The sequence below is a fragment of the Thermobia domestica genome, chromosome 12 (assembly GCF_964235325.1).
Source record: "Thermobia domestica chromosome 12, izTheDome1.hap1.1, whole genome shotgun sequence".
Taxonomy (NCBI): Eukaryota; Metazoa; Arthropoda; class Insecta; order Zygentoma; family Lepismatidae; genus Thermobia; species Thermobia domestica.
This window is the reverse complement of record NC_137465.1, coordinates 40,322,163-40,340,612: the sequence shown is the minus strand read 5'-3', so window position 1 is coordinate 40,340,612 and position 18,450 is coordinate 40,322,163. Positions and strand designations below refer to the sequence as shown.

Genomic DNA, 18,450 nt, shown 5'->3' with positions numbered 1-18,450 from the left:
TCTAAAAATTACCAAAATTAGAACTGTTCCCAACAGCTTCATCTTGAACAGAAAAGACCCTTTATCTTGAATGCAGACATGACGAAACACCTTAAAGAAAGAATGATAGTCTACGAATTGAATGTGATTTGTTGTCAGACTGGTGGCAGTGTACGATGGAAATTACAAAGAAACCTTTCTATATAATACGTGGCAATTAAATTACAGTACTCTACCACGTTCTCCATAAATTCAGAGAAAATCTATACAGAATGAATATCGTTTCCTATGCAGAAGAAGACGACGTTATTAGCGTCTCGGCGGATTGTGCTCCCAGTTCATATGTTTAAGAAGCAACATACTGTTAAGTATGACACATGCTGGAACGTTATAACGTGATCAGCAGGGTACTGTATACCTACTTTTGGGCAACCCTGTATAATCCTCACCAAATACATTAACAAGATAAAGATCTTGGCATACTATAGTGTCTACAATGAAGTTATACATACTCACTGTGGTCACTGGAATACCCATATAGCATTACTATGCTTCCTTAACAAACACTCACCTAGAAAGAATGAAAAAATGCTCATTAGTATGGCCACTCTTATCAATAGATTGTATTTCGTTCATTCATTGAAACAAGTGTACGCGAGCCAAACCTTCGCCTCAAACAATATTAATGAGTATTTGTCTATGTCACGTTAACTTTCGTAAAAATCTAACCAATTTTAATAAAACATGTACACTCATGTCCAAAATGATTGTTGCATATCTATAACTGTCTTCTTGTAAGAATATAATTTTATAGTGATTTTGCAGGGCACTCTTAATACTAATACTATGTGTATAATCGGGAAATGTATATTTGTGGTAAGTTTCATAGGAAAAGAATTATAAATACGAAAATTAGAATGAGTAAAACAAATGTAGTTAAATGGACAAGAACATTCTATTTTCGTTTTATTGTTCTTATTTACTGCTCTTTTGACATGAAATTTGTCACATACATGTCTTTGCCGATTATACACATACTAACATTATAAGAAATACCGGGCAAATTCCTTATCAAATTATATTCCTATAACAAATATTTATAGACATGCGACAATCATTTTGGACATGAGTGTACCTTCTTCAACTTTAGGAAATAAAGCTATTATTTACAACTGAAATCTGTTAAAAATATAGGGGTAAAATCAACTCTATATGATTCAAATATATGCATTTACATAATGAGGCAACAACATAATTATCCAGTGTAACTTTGACAAAAATGGTTTTATTTTGGTGCAGTGCGGTGTAGTTTCACTGTAGGGTTTTCCGATCATCTCTACTACTCGGGGTTGAAACTGATCAATGATAAAGGGACAAAAGTGAAATAAATTTACGCCCACCTTGGAAGTTTATTAATACACAAAACATGATAAGAAAATAATTTTTCCACAAAACTTTCGTGCAATATGACAAATATTTTATTTGAGGTTTGGCATTCATCTCCACTATTTGAGACTGAAATTAATAAGATTTAGGCTTTAGATTTCTGAGCTTTCGGTATCTAAGGCCATGTTCGCCCGTCACGTTTGAGGGATGACGTTCCTCGGCGAGCACACTATCCGGGAAAAGGGAAGGAAGAAAGCGGCCTGGGGCCTATATGTTAGGTACCACTCCGGCATTTGCCTGGTGTGAATAAGGAAAACCTCATTCAGGATGTCTGGCCTGAAAAAGCTCTTTACACTTTTTCGACCAAGTACCCTCACCGGTAATCAAACCCGGGACCGCTTGCACCGAAGGTGAAATTGGTAAGAATGAGGGAGTGAATGTTCCTTCAATTAAAGACATAAATAAGTTATTCTAGTGAAAGTAAGTTAAGTAACCCTTCGCTTACTACATTTATATATTTCTCGGTGAATGCAAAGATACCAGAGTTTTTCGAGAGATAAGTGTCGCTGCGCACTGGTTTACTTAAAATGCTGAAACTTCACAACTTGTTAATATTTTTAAGGAAACACAAATAAATTTAACATACAGTATGAAGAAGAGTTTGTGATTATATTTGTTGCAGTTTCAGTGTTCAATTCTATTGGAAGACCAATGAAAGAGTGAATTTTTAACCGAGAATTAAGAACATACTCTCCCCACGTTCACTGTCCCGTGGGTTGTGAACCGTTCGGTCTCTCCTCTCTCAAGTCTTCTCCATTTTCAGTTTCTCTCTTGCTTGCTAAAGATTCCTCGATGCTACTTTCTTCGTTTTTCATCATCAATCACATCAACTTTAAATCATCACGCAGAAGAAACACGGGCATCAGAGGCTCCTTCGTGGACCCAAGAGGAAAGCTTGCCGTAGTCTTTCTTGTCATCCTATGCATAAATATCATACACTTACAAGAAATAAGACCTCCGCTAGTCTAGTTGTTAGCGTGTGCGCATTTAAAGCCTGTGACAAACATCTTGGCATTTCAGCTAAACGAATAAAACGCAAGCTCTGACGCGATGTTGCCGAGTGCTACGGGGAGTGGCTATGGCTAAGCAAACGAACTACAGCGCGATCAGGTGGCAGAGGCTAGACGTGGATGTGTACAAAATAAACGTGGCAATACCGCTGGACTCATTTGCTAGCAGCATTTAAAGGGAACTCGGAGCGCCGCCTTCAAATACGAAGATGTTTGTCACGCCGTTTAGTGTCCGTGGTCTCGGATTCAATTCCTGGTGATACAGCATAAAAAAAAAATTACAACTTCACAATCATTCATTTTCATTAATAATTCGTCACCTTTTGCCTAAAGGGCAAGCGTGAGATATTGAGCTTTATTTTTTTAAACCTTCACGAAGTAAGTAATTAGCAACTCTAAAATATGTTTTAAAACATATATGCCTACATTCATGTGCGGTATAATAATTACCGTTATAATAATAGTATAGTCAAATTATTCCACTTACACTAGTGATGAGATAATAGTTGTATTTATCTTTCATGTTAAAGTCCGACGATTATGCCCTTTAGACTACGAAAGACGATGACTAAAGCAACTGAATGATGATGGAAAAATTGGTGGAATGAGAATGTGGGAGGAAACAGAAGTACCCACGGACGCCATGTTGTCCACCACAAACTTACTTGAACGGAGATCGAACCAGGGACCCCAGCACCAAAAGTAAGCGCTCTACCACTAAGCCACCGTGGCCCCGAGATAATTCTAGAAATGCATTTTATTCGGGTGTTTCCAGAGTTACGAGTCAATCGATACAGGTTTAAAATATATGTTCTATATATAACTAGCTAATACTAAATACTTCCTTGTATTGATTTTGAATGTAAACTTGATGCAAGACTTAAGAAATAAGGGTGTAGATTAAACGAACGAAGTCTTGCCAAACAACATCTACCGTAAGTACTGAAAACATAAAAGAGTCTATTTAAAGAATGTAAAAGAAGAACGTAATCATACGCGAGCATGCTAAAAGGTCGACTAGTTCATTAAAATTTATAAGATTCGCTTATCTCGGTGATCTTGCATTCCTTGCGTACTGAAAAAACTCGTAACAATGCTTCCGCATGTGCCCCATGTCTGTAACGTAATTTCAGAGATGCCATTATTTAAAAAGATCTCAAAGAAACAAAGATTTAAAAATAGAACAAATTTCATGATCTTTAACAGAACCAGGTTTTGAGATGCGTTCTTTTGAATACCAACTAGAGTGTATTATTATATATAGTAAAATTTATGCTGTTCTACTTCTTTTAAGTTACAGTAAAATATCGATAATTCTAGTTGAATGTAATCGGGCTATTTCAGATTATACGGAAAAGGAGGTATGCTCGATTTCATACATTTTTACAAATAATCACAGTATAAAGACAGTGCATACAGCTTTTTTTTTTTTTTTTTAATATTATCATTAAAATGCATACATAAGATAGTGTTACATTACCACTTCTTTTAAAGGAATTTAGATTACCAAAAACTCCCATAAATATTTACCTTGTCTGTACGTCCGCCCGTGAGACAAAAAATCTACAGAACAACATGATAGATCACCATCAATTTTGGTTAGCACGTAGAGGATAATCAAAATTAGCAATCGACAGTCGCGTATTTCGGGGACCTATCGTGCTCAATCCCTCCGAAATAAATTTGTTATATGCAAAATGTTGTTAAATTGTATCGACACCTAAAAGGAAAAAAAATATTAATGCGTATTCACGTGTTCTGCATAGCCCGCCCCGAAACAAAATCCTAAATACGCCACTTGCAATCCAAAGTGATAGATCAATCATTTCTGGTTTTAACGCTGATCACTATACCTTGGAGCAAGAACAGTAACAGACAGCGAGAAGCGGTCTCATGAAATCGGTTAAGAGTCTTCATCCCGGCGAAATTAAAATACCGCTAATTTTACAGTAATTATGTGATATCTTCAAATAGATAAAAGATAATTGAAATATGGAACAAGAGCGCCCTAGACAATATTATTTTGCGTGTGGTACCGTTATCACAAGTCACCTAGTGGCTTTATGTTTTCAGCTGTTTAGAAACGCGAAAATAAATGCCGATTTTCGTCGTGATAACGGTTTCTCATGTAAAATGATATTGTGTAGGGCGCTCTTGTTCCACATTTCGATTATCTTTTATCTATTTGAAGATATCACATAATTACTGTAAAATTAGCGGTATTTTAATTTCGCCGGGATGAAGACTCTTAAACGTTCCAAGAATACATTTTATCTCCACCCTGAACTGCATACTAAAGCCGGAAGTGACAGAAATCCACTACAACTTCCGGTTTCAATGTTGGCCTACATAAAGCAGAAACGATATAAGGGATAGTGAGAAGCGGTTTTTTAAAATTGATTTAATGTTCTAAGAATAGGTATTATCATGGACGTACGCAGGGATTTATTTCGGGGGGTACAAATTCAATATAAGGACAAATTAGCCTATATTAACATTTGTAACCGAGTTTAACTGTGGTTTGAAACGCGCATTGGAACTGGGTTTCTGCTTGTTAGCAGACGGGATTTATTTTTTTGAGGATGTCTCGGATTATCGAAACACCGAATTATTCATACTCTTCGTAACTTTGGGGGGCGCGGTGGCTCAGTGGTAGAGCGTTCACTTCCGGTGCTTGGGGTCCCTGGTTCGATCCCAGCTCGTGCCGTGTGGACTTTGTGGTGGACAAACACCGTGCTCGTGGGTTTTCTCGGAGTCTCCCGTTTCCTCCCACTTTCTTCATTCCACCATTTCACTCATCTCTCATAATCACTGTCTCCTTTAGCCTAACCGGCATAACCGTGGGACGTAAAACTTAAAGATTTTATTTCATTTTTTTCTATCGTAACTTCAAAACAAAAGTCAATATTAAACTTAATTAAAATAGAAGTAGATACTTTCTACAAAACACATTGCACGATTTTTCTTACACTGAGAAAAATCCTTCATCCCGACAGCGGTATATTGTACAAACATACAGAATCCATATGTTTACTACGAAAATCTGTACCGATCATACGTTATCCATATGCTACATACGTATTGCAATTTTCCTGCTTAGATGTTACATCATGCCGCTACAGAATGTCTGACATCTAACAGTCTTCCGTACATTATATATGTATACGTATGTTCCATACATGGGCTCTACGTCCATCTGTATGTGAGGCTCTGATCGCCTAATACAGTTCTTTCTTTCATACGAATGGAACACTTACACGGAAAGGATTATAAAATATACATTTCCAGTTATACGCCTGCAACAGGATTTTACATATAGTCATATTTAAGTCCACACACTACGGGATTTACGCATGTGACCTACGTTTTCCATACGTACTCCACACACGTTTTTTTTATTTCTTTGTGTAAACGAAAAACCTATCATTATGCTATGATGTCAGAAAAGAAATACGAATAAATAGAAGAAATCTAGTAATTCTACAATACTATTACCGTTTAAGGGCATTCACTAGAGCGAAATTAAACTACCGCTTATTTTAGAATTTTTCTGTAATATCTTCGAAACAAATAAAAAAAAAAATATTCAAAAAGCAGACATGTAGTGAACTAAATAATACGATTTTGCATGTGATACCTTTATCACAATTCACCTATCTGCTTTTGGTATGTCGCTATTTACAGAACCGGCAAAATATGCTAAATCTATCTACAGTTGCAAATCGAAAGCAGATAGATGAGTTGTGATAACGGTATCACATGCAAATTCGCATTGTCTAGTTCACTACGTTTCTGCTTTTCGAATAGAAAAACTCTAAAAATTAGCGATAGTTTAATTTCGCTGTAGTGAAGACCCTTAATGAAGCAACCGATAGGTCTTATCGAGCTGTTATGGGTGAGTGTAGATCCTCACGCGCAGCTTTCTAGAAAATTGAATAAAAATATTTTCTTGTAAAGTGCGATAACAACACATAATACTGATACTAAAATATACCGCCAATAAGCTTTTTTATTATAACATTATCAAAGACTAACAACACACAGTATTGCTAACGAGATATAACCCTAAATTATGGTTAACTCATTGTAATAACTAAGATTATCTTTTTGTTTAATTAGAACATTATTTAAAAATGAGGCATATATCAATTGATAGACTACATCGAGCTGAATAAAAGGACGTGCTTGAAGATAAATTCTGATGCGCAGTTTTCGAGAAAAAATATTTTTATGGCACTAAAGAATATGTCGTTCGCTTCCAACTTTTATTGTGCTGCAATGTATTATTTAGTTATGTGCCGTGTGTGTAAAAAAACACTCGTAACTAGCACATTGTATCTATTGCTATTTATGTTCCCCTATCGGTGACACACATAGTTCTTGCAGTGACACACATACGCTTAACAGTGACACAGTACACTTAACAGCGACACACATGCTCCTAACAGACACAACCTTCCTAACAGTGATACGCATACTCCTACCGGTAACACATATACTCCTAACAGTAATATAATACTCATAATAGTGGCACATATACTCCTAAATGTGACTAACACACTCTTGACAGTGACATAAGATTCCTATCACTGACACAATACTCCTAACAGTGACTTACATACTCCTAGTAGCGACATGCATACTTCTAACAGTATCACAATCCTCCCGTCGGTGACACACAGTCCTAGCAGTGATACACGCACTTTTAACAGTGACACAATACTGTTAACAGCGACACACATACTTCTAAGGACGACTCAATCCTCCTGACAGTGACTCACATATTCCTAACAATGATACGATACTCCTAATAGTAGCATACATAGTCCTAAATATGATTAGCATACTCCAAACAGTGACATATACTGCTAACTGTGATACAATACTCCAGACAGTGACATACATATTCCTAACAGTGACACACATATTCCTAACAGTGACTCACATACTCCTAACAGTGATACAATACTCCTAAGAGTAGCACATACGTATAGTCCTAACGTAACTAACATACTCCTAAGAATGACACACATACTCCAAACAGTGACATACAGGCTCCTATCAGTGACACAATCCTCCTAACAGTGACTCACATACTCCTAGTAGCGATACACATACTTCTAACAGTGACACAATCCTCCTGTCGATGACACACATAGTCCTAGCATTGACACACGTACTCCCACCAGCGGCATAAATACTTCCTGACAGTGACTTACATACTCCAAACAGTGATACATACTGTTAACAGTGACATACATACTCAGGGGTGTAGCCACGGAGGGCCCATCAGGGCCAGGCCCCCCAAATGATTTCCTGCCCCCCCCCAAATGACCAGCTTTTAAAACATCATTGTAAGATTACCTCGCTTCAATCACTTAAAAATAACAAAGTTTACATAAAATTTCTTTTGGCTTTGTAGCTGGCCCCCCCTCAAAAACGACGGGCCCCTCCTACATAAACCTGTTGGCTACACCCCTGTACATACTCTTAGAAGTGACATACATACTCCTAACAATGACTCCATTCCTAATAGTGACACGATCCTCCTAATAGTGACACACATACTGCTAGCAGCGACACATTTTCTGTACACATAAAAGTACACATTTTCTGTAAATACATTTCTTATGTAATCGATACACCAAAAATGCTATTCATTTGTCTGTTAGCGATTAAGGATTAGATTTCTGGGGTTGACCCTGTTAGTCCGTCATACAGATATGAGGAATGACGTCTCTCGGCGATCGCACTGACTGGGCAATTGGAGAGGAACAAAAGAATGGGGGAGGAAGAAAATACTCTGGGACCATTATGTTAAGTACCATTCCGGCATTTGCTTTGTTGTGATGAGGAAAACCCCGGAAAAGCTTCACTCAAAATGGCTGGCATGAAAAAGCTGTTACAGCTTTTCGACCAAGTGCCCCCACCGTCACTTGTTTATTACCGTTAGTACTTACAAAAAATGAAAACATTTGCTTTTACATAAGTAACAAGAACTTAGTGTAAAGGACTGTTTCTTCTGTGAAGGTCATTGCTATGTTTCTCTTGAAGAAGGACAAGTGCACTACTGCGTAAGATTCTTTCCCTTTCTCTGTTTTTTTATGTTCCTTTTTTTTTTTTTTTTTTTGCTCTTTCTTTTTTGGTGAAGATCACATGGGCAGTCAAAATCATTCAGCCACGAACTTGGAAACGTGAGTTGGCTGTTGGGAGATTAAAAGAAAAAAAAAGTGTATTGAAGCTGGTCCAAGCTTGCTTAATTTCAAGAATGCCATGGACACTTTTTAAATAAACTTTGTGGATATTAGTTACACCATATAAACCTGATTCATGCTCTATACCTAATACGAATATTTCGTTTTCAGCCTGCTTAAAAAAAAAAATCTTCTTCTTCTTCTTCTTGATTTATTAGACGATGGATGGATTTCTTTCGTTGTTGCTCAGCACTTTCAAGGTTTCTCTTATATATTGAATTATCACATATGAACCCAATGCTAAACACTGTCTTAGGAAAGACCCAGAAGAATTTGGTGTCGTCGGTTCAGGGTTGTCAACAGCCCTTTCTGAAATCAACATCAATTAAGGAAAAATATACTGTTCAAATTTTGTTTCTAAAAAATGATCTCTATTGCTCTGCCAATTTCTCCAGTATACGAAACGCAATATTTTAATTGTCTTTTACACATAACAAGTACACCATAATTATACCAGATTATAATCAAATATTTAAAATTGCCTACTTAGAAGTGAGAACTCAACTTGTACAGTCACTTCACAAATATCACACATCTTTCATTAAAAAGAAAAAAATATATATAGTGGAGAACACTGCACAAAATTTTCAACTTCATAACTAAAACTAAACTCGTGGCGCTACACAGATCTAAGAAGTGGGTGAACTGGTGTTGCTCAAGGGACTGAAGAAAATTTTCCGTCTCGTAAAAATGAAAATGAAAGTTTTGAGTTTAACGTCCCACGATAACGCCAGGCCCGTATCCAGGGGGATCTGGGGGGCCGCCCACCTCCTAAATTTTCGCTGACCCCACTAAAATTTTCACGGTAGGCTCACAAATGAATTATAATATGGTGATGAACTATGATATGGTTGGATCGGGCCCCCCTAACTTCGGCCCCCCCCCACATTTTTAAGCTGGCTACCGGTCTGGATAACGCTCGTTCGGCTATGGGAGACGGCTATGGCTATGATTAAAGCACGTTAATGATGATGAAAGAATTGGTGGAATGAGAAAGAGGGAGGAACCGGGAATAATCCCGAGAAAACCCATAAGCACGGTGTTGTCCACCACAAACTTGGCCGGAGATCGAACCAGTGACCCCACACACCAGAGATATGCGCTCTACCACTGAGCCACAATGGCCCCCAATTCTCGTCTCGAATTTGAAAACTTATTTCTCGTTTTGTTTTCGAGACAAAATGAGAAATTTTTCGTTTCGTGGACAACAATAATAGTTATGAGTATATTACCAATTTCCAAGTAGTTGAAACCTTACTTGAAGAATGAAAGGAACTATGTATCATAAGAGAATAAAATAAACAAACATCATTTTTATGCAAAACCTTATAATAATGCGGCGTTAATAGCTAATACTAATAAAAATAAGTATTCAAAATGGAATCTGTCACAATTTTCAGTTACACCATATATATATATTAAAAAAACTAACTATTAAATTAAATATTTATATGGAATCATAAGATTTACGCCACTTATAAAAGCAAGTTTTCAAAGTGCATGTAAAATGTTATTTTTCTTTAAAAAAGTGATGGCGCACTTTTTACAATGTTTTATTAGGTCACTATAGTTTTTTTAATCTATTGCTTTTTATTCAAATCTTCCAATATAAATTTCATGCACATTCATACTCACGGCACTTCTGAAGCTTGGTACCTCATACGTAAAGTCGATGACAATACAATATTTTGATATAATTTTTGCCTGATCCATTTACTGAAATATTAATTGCTCATTACTAGCGATATCTCTTACAATGTTATGGAACCAAAAATGCTTTGAAGTTGGCATGTACAGTATAACATCTAGGAGATCAAGAATAACTTCGTTTTACATTGTGCGCCTACGATACTTTTTAGGAACTGATTAAATATGAAAATATCTTACAAGTAAAAGGAAATAGCAATAACCGTGGGAAAAAAAATAAAAGCAATGCTTTTATAAAATGCACAAGGAAATAATCGGATAAGGTAAAATGAAGAAATGGTGTTAAGACTATCAAGTACTATATAAATGGTTCGTTATAATCCATTAAAATCAATCGTGCCCGTTGCTTTTACAATTTAAGTCCCATTTCTTCATTTTACCCTACCAAAAATATATATTTTTCTTTTTTATGTGCAATTTATAAAAGGATTAATTTTTAAGAATTTTTAAGTGTTTAAATTTAAAAGGAAAAGTAGTAATACAAAAACATTTAGTAATTTCGTTTTACATAAACGCCATTCGCTTTTGTTCAATGTACTTAGCTTTGTGAGAAACTTAGTTTCAAGCGTACTTTAACCAAATTTTCTATTTGTTTTTCCATTTCCCATATTTTTCTTTACAATATTTTTGAATTATTTTAATAATGTAAGAACAGAGTAGTTTCTGCTTAATGAAACCATCAGTTAACAGGACTAACTGGATAATAGGGCCAGACGCAGTAAAATTTTATGACACTCATAGCATAGTTTCGACTACTTATCTGCTTTCTAACTGTGTTACAGATACATTAGTCACTTATGAGATACATAACTCAAAATTTCGTTTAAAAGGTCAAATGAACGCGGACCAGTGTTGTTAAAATTATTCGAATCAGAAACGCCCACAGTATTTTCTCCAAGGGGGGGGAGGGCGTCAAAATATCACAATATAAGTAAAGCTGCGAATATTTACATCTTGAGGCAATAATAGACCTACTTTGTGTAAAACAATTTTTATTGAAAGAATTGAATAACTCTATTGAATTATGAAATATATTAAATTAATGGAATGAGTATGTAAGCAAACTTATGTTTTGATATGTAACAAAGCTCTTTCGATAAATAAAAAAAGGGACAATTGCCCTCTCTTGCCTCTCGCTGCGGGCGCCCATGCTTTGAATAGGGGGTTATCTTGCTTAACGTGGTTACTTGCTTTCAAGAAAAGTTGTTCATAACAAAAATAGGATAATAAACTACATTTATTCCTTATACATACAGAGCTCCCTTGTGGTTAAGCGATTAGTGTGTGCGCCTTTCACGTGGAGGAACCGGGTTCGATTCCCGGCAGAAGTTAATGTGGTACGGATCCCACGTTAAGCTGTAGGTCCACGTCTCATATGGCCTCGCTGCTGAAAGGGATGCTAAACTGAAAATCAAATTAGCTTTTATATACTAAATAATTCAGAAATCTATTTAAACATATAAAAGTTATAAAGAAAAATACTTGTATTTCTTCAATAATTGATAATGAAAATTGAAATCTTTTAGTTTTATGTTCCACAATTACGCCTTATAGTCTAAAGTAGATCGATGAGTAATGAACATGAATAATTACGGAAGGAATTGATGGAATGAGGACGTGGGAGGAAATGAGAGAACTCCGAGGAAACTGACATGAACTAGGATGGAATCATGAACCCTTAGTAACAGATGTGTGCCCCATCCTTCAACTGTATCACCATTGCACAAGCAAATACTCGACTCGAAGTCAATATAGTATTTCCAACTAACCATGCATACGTACTGTCAATTGCCTTTATATGCTTATTAATTTTTTTTAAACAAAAATAAACTGCCAAACCTATTAATCATCATCACCATCATCTTAGGTATTCTTCCATTATTGACAAACTACTTGCTACCTATTGCAAAATCGTAAATATGTATATGTAATAATATGAATCGAATTAGAGCAAAACCCAAAATGGAAAAAAAAATTAAAAAATTAAGTTTAGCGTCCCACAATTATACCCTTTAGGCTAAGGGAGACGATGATTAAGGCAAGTGAATGATGATGGAAGAATTGGTGGAATGAGAATGTAGGGAAAACGGGAGTACCCAGAGAAAACCCATGAGCACGGTGTTGTCCACCACAAGCTTACGTGGCCGGGGATCGAACCATGGACCCCACACACCAGACATAAGCGCTCTACCACTGAGCCATTGTCCCCCAAAAAACAAAACCCGAGTTGTTCGAAAAAGCGTCATGATGAATTTTTGAAGAATCCATTATTTGAATTAAAAAAAAAAGAAGTTACGACTTGCTCCAAAAGACTTTTACTACAAGTGTAAGATATCTGAATATTTAAGAGAGAGAGAGAGCGAGCGAGAGAGAAAGGTTAGAGAGAAAGAGAAGAGATACGACTTTATTTTATACATCCTATCTATAAATGAAAGTACAACAATAGTCGAAGAAAAGAGTTGATCAGATTTTTTTTCTTACTGTCATTTAGAATAACATTCTGAAAGGGCATTCCTCCGACACATGAATAATGTAGAAATTTGGTAATTATAAATATCGGCACTGCCGTATATATATATATATATATATATATATATATATATATATATGCCAACACGTGAGTTAAACGACTAGCAATACTGGTTTTGTAGTGCGATCGTGCCCAGGAATTTAAGTCAGTGATTTACGTAACACACAAGTTTTAACGTTCTGTAAGCAAATTGGAAGATGCAGGAGGAAGGATAATGACCGTCTGAAGAGTCGTATGTTATCTACAATTTATAAAATGGATATCCCCTTCTCATTTTTCTTTTCTTTCTTTTTTTAAGTCTTAAATATGAAAACGTAACCTGCCAGACAAGGAGTCTACTGATGAAAACTTGTAAGCTTGATTTTAAGGAGTTGTACGCAAGTTTCGACCTATCTCATTCTTCAGTTTTGCTATACTAGAGGTAATTTTAAAAGAAGTGTGCGTTCTTAACCAATCCGAAGAGGTGAGGAGGAACAGTGTTTCTGTGACAGAATAGTCGGGTTGCGTACGGTTTTGGTTTGTTCTCAGGCCATGTACGTTAATGGTGGACAACATCGTGTCCGTGGGGTTTCTCCAGTTTTTTCCCCACATTTTCACTCCATCAGTTCTTCCATAAACATTTATTTTTATTTATTTTTTTAAGCATGCTCCTCTACCTAGGTAGCATACCCTACTAAGCACAGCCATAGGAAATCTTAGTTTCGTTTCGTTTCAATCTAGAAGGGGGAAGCTCCTTCACAGAATAGCATCCTTGTCTCTGGTGGCAAGTTCGATTTCCTATAGGAATGAATGTGGTTTGGTATTTACGTTAAAGTGTAGATTCATAGTTGATATAGCTTTTATACTGTAAAGTAACAATAATTAAAGAAAAATTTGCAGGAAAAAAATATATCATGGTTGTCTGCAGCATGGTTAGTATCTGGTATTGAACATTTGATGCAGCTAAGTACTCAAAGTTGAGCCTTTGCCCAACGAATAACCTTGACAGTAAACAAAAGTGTCTACCTCTGAAAATCCGGACGAAGGCGGACAAAAATTAACAATCAGCATACGTTCAATCCAGACTGATGGAAAATAGGCAACTACTATTATATAAAAAGCAAAGAGCTGGAGGGTATCACACCTTGCTCCCTTGAAGGGCATCTATGATAGTGACACACGATGACGAAGTTCGTAATGGTTACTTACGAGTGTGAAAATATCTCCAAAATTTGTTGTGAACGTAAAAATCAATTACGAAATTATAACAAAATAACTATAATTCGAACTTTTTGGCTATCACGTAAACCGAATACAAATATTTATGACAAAACCCTTCATTTGAACGAATGCTTTTGTGAATAGGGGGTAGAACACCTTAATTTATCATATCTTAGCGAGTCTTTTACAAAATTTTAGGAAAAACACTCGTATAAATCTTAGCTTCATATTGGATTACAGATTTCGGAACATTGTCTTCTTTAAACTGCAGGACACAAGTATGAGGCTTCACATTAAGCAACTTCTATTTTCTCCTCTATTACAGTACTAGCTCTATTAATGAACTGAGACCAAACTGGTTCTCTCTGGTGAATCGAATAAAAATCATGCTACAAGAACAACAGGACCTGACGATTTTAAGTACAAACTATATTTGAAGTGCCCGTTAATGACAACGTTTTTTGCACTGTTCAACAATATTGAACACATAATTATGTGGTAGATAAAATGTTATATCTACTTTTCAGATACAATTTGTAATGCCATGTGGGCAACAGTTTTCTTCTTATTTCTTTAAAAAAAAAATAATAAGAAAAAAGATGTTTATATGAGACTTTCCAGATAATAAGGGCGAACTCAACATTGGGTCATTCTTCATCCACCAAAAGCAATAATAATTGACTGATAGAGGAACGTTTTGCTGAGTTTGTCCTTATTATCTTAAATATCTGCTTATTTTTACCAATCTTTTGAGTGCAGTTGTCAAGGACATACGCAGGAGAAGGGTTCTTGGGGTCCACATTCCCTGAAATCCCGACTTTTCTGTAAATTCAGTCTAATCTTAGGGATGATTTTACAAATTTTAATATAATTTATCCTCATGTTGAATTTGGACTCTAACCAAAATTTTTGACCCTCCCGAAATATATTCTTATGGCTGCGATAGATTTTTGTCTACGTTACGTAGCACTTCCCCGGAAATATAAATCTAGTCCTCCCCATTGGTCTAGTGGCTAGCGCGCGCGCATTTGGTGTACGGAGTTCCGCATTCGATTTTCGATGAGAAAGCTTTGAAATGTAAACGCATTGCGCTGGTTCGAATTCCAAACTTAAGGTGTAGGCCCATATCCCATATAGCGTCAGTGCTGAAATGGGACGTTAAACTTCAATAAACAACAACAACAAAGGTTAAAATTTCTTGTTTGTTTTTGAAATGCCACAGTTTTCATGTGTGATTCTATAAAAAGACTATACGTATGTTTTTGTTATCAAAGAACCAAATGCTTGTATTTCTCTTTCAAAACCTTGAGCAGCATGTAGATACAAAAACTGCTATAGAGTTTTTTTAATTTTTTTTTATGAAGCCCTTATATTCACGATGAATCACCACTAACAACAGCAATATTTCAACACATATTCTTTTTTCTTTATGTTGTTCAAACAAGAATTTGGTGATTATTTCTTATTTCTGATCCCTGGGCAGGGTCTATGGTTAAATACTAAAAGCCACTACTACTTCCAAAGGCTCGTGGATCGACCATTTTTTGGGTTCTGCTTCAATGCACAGTACAACTAACTAACCGCAACCCGTGCTTCTCTTCTAAGTGGAAGAAGTATTGAATCATGGAGAAGACCAAAACACCAATGATTTCACAACGAAATAAATAAATAAAAAAAAGTATGGAAAAAGCAATTTTACATTTAAAAAAACTTTCGACCAGCATAGGGATTGCTGAGCTTCATTTCTTTCGTCTAATTCTTCTGACCAAACAAACAGAAACTATCTTTACTATAAATTTTAAAAGGAATTATGAACATAGCAACATTGAGATAGACTGAGTAGGTGATATAACCTTGATCAGACTGAGTTGATGACATAACCTTGACCTCGGTGTTCTACCAATAGTTATACGTATTATTCTGTTTACTAACTTCAAGAAAAGCAGCCTCAATATTCGATCTATCTAGATATAAGAATGAACTTTATGAATATGCATAAATATATGTTCATAAATTGTATGTCTTAATTGTTTGTGGTTCGAATTTCTGGACCGATTTTCATGGAAACTTATGGTAGAAATGTTTTTGTCCTAATTTGTTATATTCAAACTCTATATTGACTAGCTGAACCTCCGCTAGCTACACAGTGCATAATTCATATATGAGCATGAATCTCCTTGTCAAACCTCACAACTGTACATATTCCTTTACAGACGCAAGTGAAGGATGTCTTCATAAAAATCGGCATGGAGTATCATAAAGGCGAGATTTTTTTCGATTATTTTTTTCAATATCTCGCACTCTATGCAAGATTTTAACCTACTTCCGGCTGGAGTTTCTAATTCATGCATGATCAGTGTTTTCTTTCTTCTTGCGTGCAGTACATAATAAGCAAATACATTACACACACAATTAATTATAATGTCAGTGATATATGGTGTTCATTGGGCAAAACACTCCAAACAATAGAGATTGATCTTAAACTGGAGAACTGGTTATCCTTCGTTTTTCATTATCATTTGGCCATGAAACAAACGCCGGAGAAAAATACAAACCTCGTATACAAATGTGTGATGTTGGAATATATAATTCGTAGGATATGATGCTTTAATTTTCAAAAATTTCGATACTTCCAGATCTACCCCTAAAAAATATAATAAACTATGGCCATTTTTAAAAGATATTCAATTAGAACTGAACAATCTACACAAAATTTGTAAATGATCATTGAAAACGGCATCTTTCTAGAACTTGTGGTTTCCGAGTATCATTGTCAAAAAAATGGGCCACAAACATATAAACGTCCAGAAAGATATAAACTTTTCTTGATTACAAACAAATAAACCTACCATTTTAATAGATAGATAGATCATTTAACAAATGCGTGAGAGATATGCAAATGTATATACATATACGAGTATAGCATTGTTACGTAGCATAGCTTCTAGGATATGGATTATTATTAATGTAAATCAGTGCTCCCATCCTGGGGAACACACCCTAACATAAACTATGAAATTATGAATAAAATATAAGTTGTAATGACCATTTACAGTTTTAGTATTAGCAATTTTCACAGATGCTACATGTTTAACATTTTGCCTTTCCTATTCCTGTCAAGATTTCTATGTTATTGAAAACTAAATAATTATATGTATATCAAAATTCTTTATAAACTTACCAAAAATAAGTACAAAATGCTATTTCAGTGTACAACACTGACTTCAAGATCTTATCTAATCAAGTAAGAGTAATTATATTATTATTATTATTATTATTATTATTATTATTATTATTGAAAACTTGATAAATTAATGTTGCATCTAAAATTGCAGGAGTTAGACAAAAAGCACCAAGGATATGGAAGAATGCAGGGAAGACAATCTCAAAAACAGTTACTATAGTTATACTAGCAGCGTTCACCCCGCTTCGCTGGGGTCACCCCGGAACGCAATAAACTTTGTTACTTAGATAATTTTTACTTTTTCGCTTTCAAGTGATATGATAAAAACCATAGAAGATTGCAGTAAATGTTAACATTATATCGCCTGTCATTTATGTTAACCCGCCGAGTGACACGGTCATGTGGGTTGCATATAAATACGGTTAGATTTAGCTATGATGAGCTAACAAAGGATTTCTACGTTATGGACACTTGAATGGTCAATTATCTCAAGACACTGGTAATTGAAAATTAAAGTGATATGATAAAAACCATCTAGGGTCCAAATCTTAATAACCCCCCAAAAATGAAAGAAATTGGTTCAGCCGTATTAGCGTGATGAGCTAACAAAGGATTTGTACGTTCTCTTTTATATATATAGATAACTGAGTAGTGGTTTGCAAGTACTAGAAAATTACGCAGTTTTTAACTTTGCAATATTGTGGAAAGGGTGAAAGAGGGGGAGGGGGTGAAGTGACCATCATGTTAAGAGATAACATAAAGTAAAATAACGTTTTGAAGAAATCCTACAAGAACATAAGTTCCCAAAAATCGTGATTCCTCGATTAGTCTTCGGAGTACCATAAGCAAAACAGATAATATATCTCTAGGTCCCAGAAAGTATGGGTAACAAGAACAATGTTTAGGTACTTTCGGTATACATTAATTTTTTCTTTCTTCTTTTCAGACATCAGAAGCCGACCTACCAGAATGTAAACCTTGGACTGTTTGTAGTAAGGTCGACACATATGATCACCCGTGGGTAGAAAGGCAATGCCGATGTTCAGGAGGAAGGACATGCTCCATGACACTCGATCCTAGTGATGGTCACACGATTACCGATAAGACAAGACAATTCAAGGTAAATTTCATGTTGTTTTT

The 18,450-nt window shown here is 35.5% G+C and overlaps 2 protein-coding genes across 4 annotated transcripts in view; one reads left to right on the top strand and one right to left on the bottom strand.

Annotated features, from left to right (window-relative positions):
• LOC145666417 (elongation factor-like GTPase 1) overlaps positions 1-18,450 on the bottom strand; it is a 642,062-nt gene that overhangs the window by 75,937 nt on the left and 547,675 nt on the right. The gene's annotated exons all lie outside the window — the stretch shown is intronic.
• aos (protein argos) overlaps positions 1-18,450 on the top strand; it is a 67,633-nt gene that overhangs the window by 40,568 nt on the left and 8,615 nt on the right. The window contains exon 2 of the mRNA XM_081733626.1: positions 18,257-18,430. Coding sequence (XP_081589752.1) covers positions 18,257-18,430 — 174 coding nt within the window. The remainder of the gene's footprint in view (positions 1-18,256; positions 18,431-18,450) is intronic.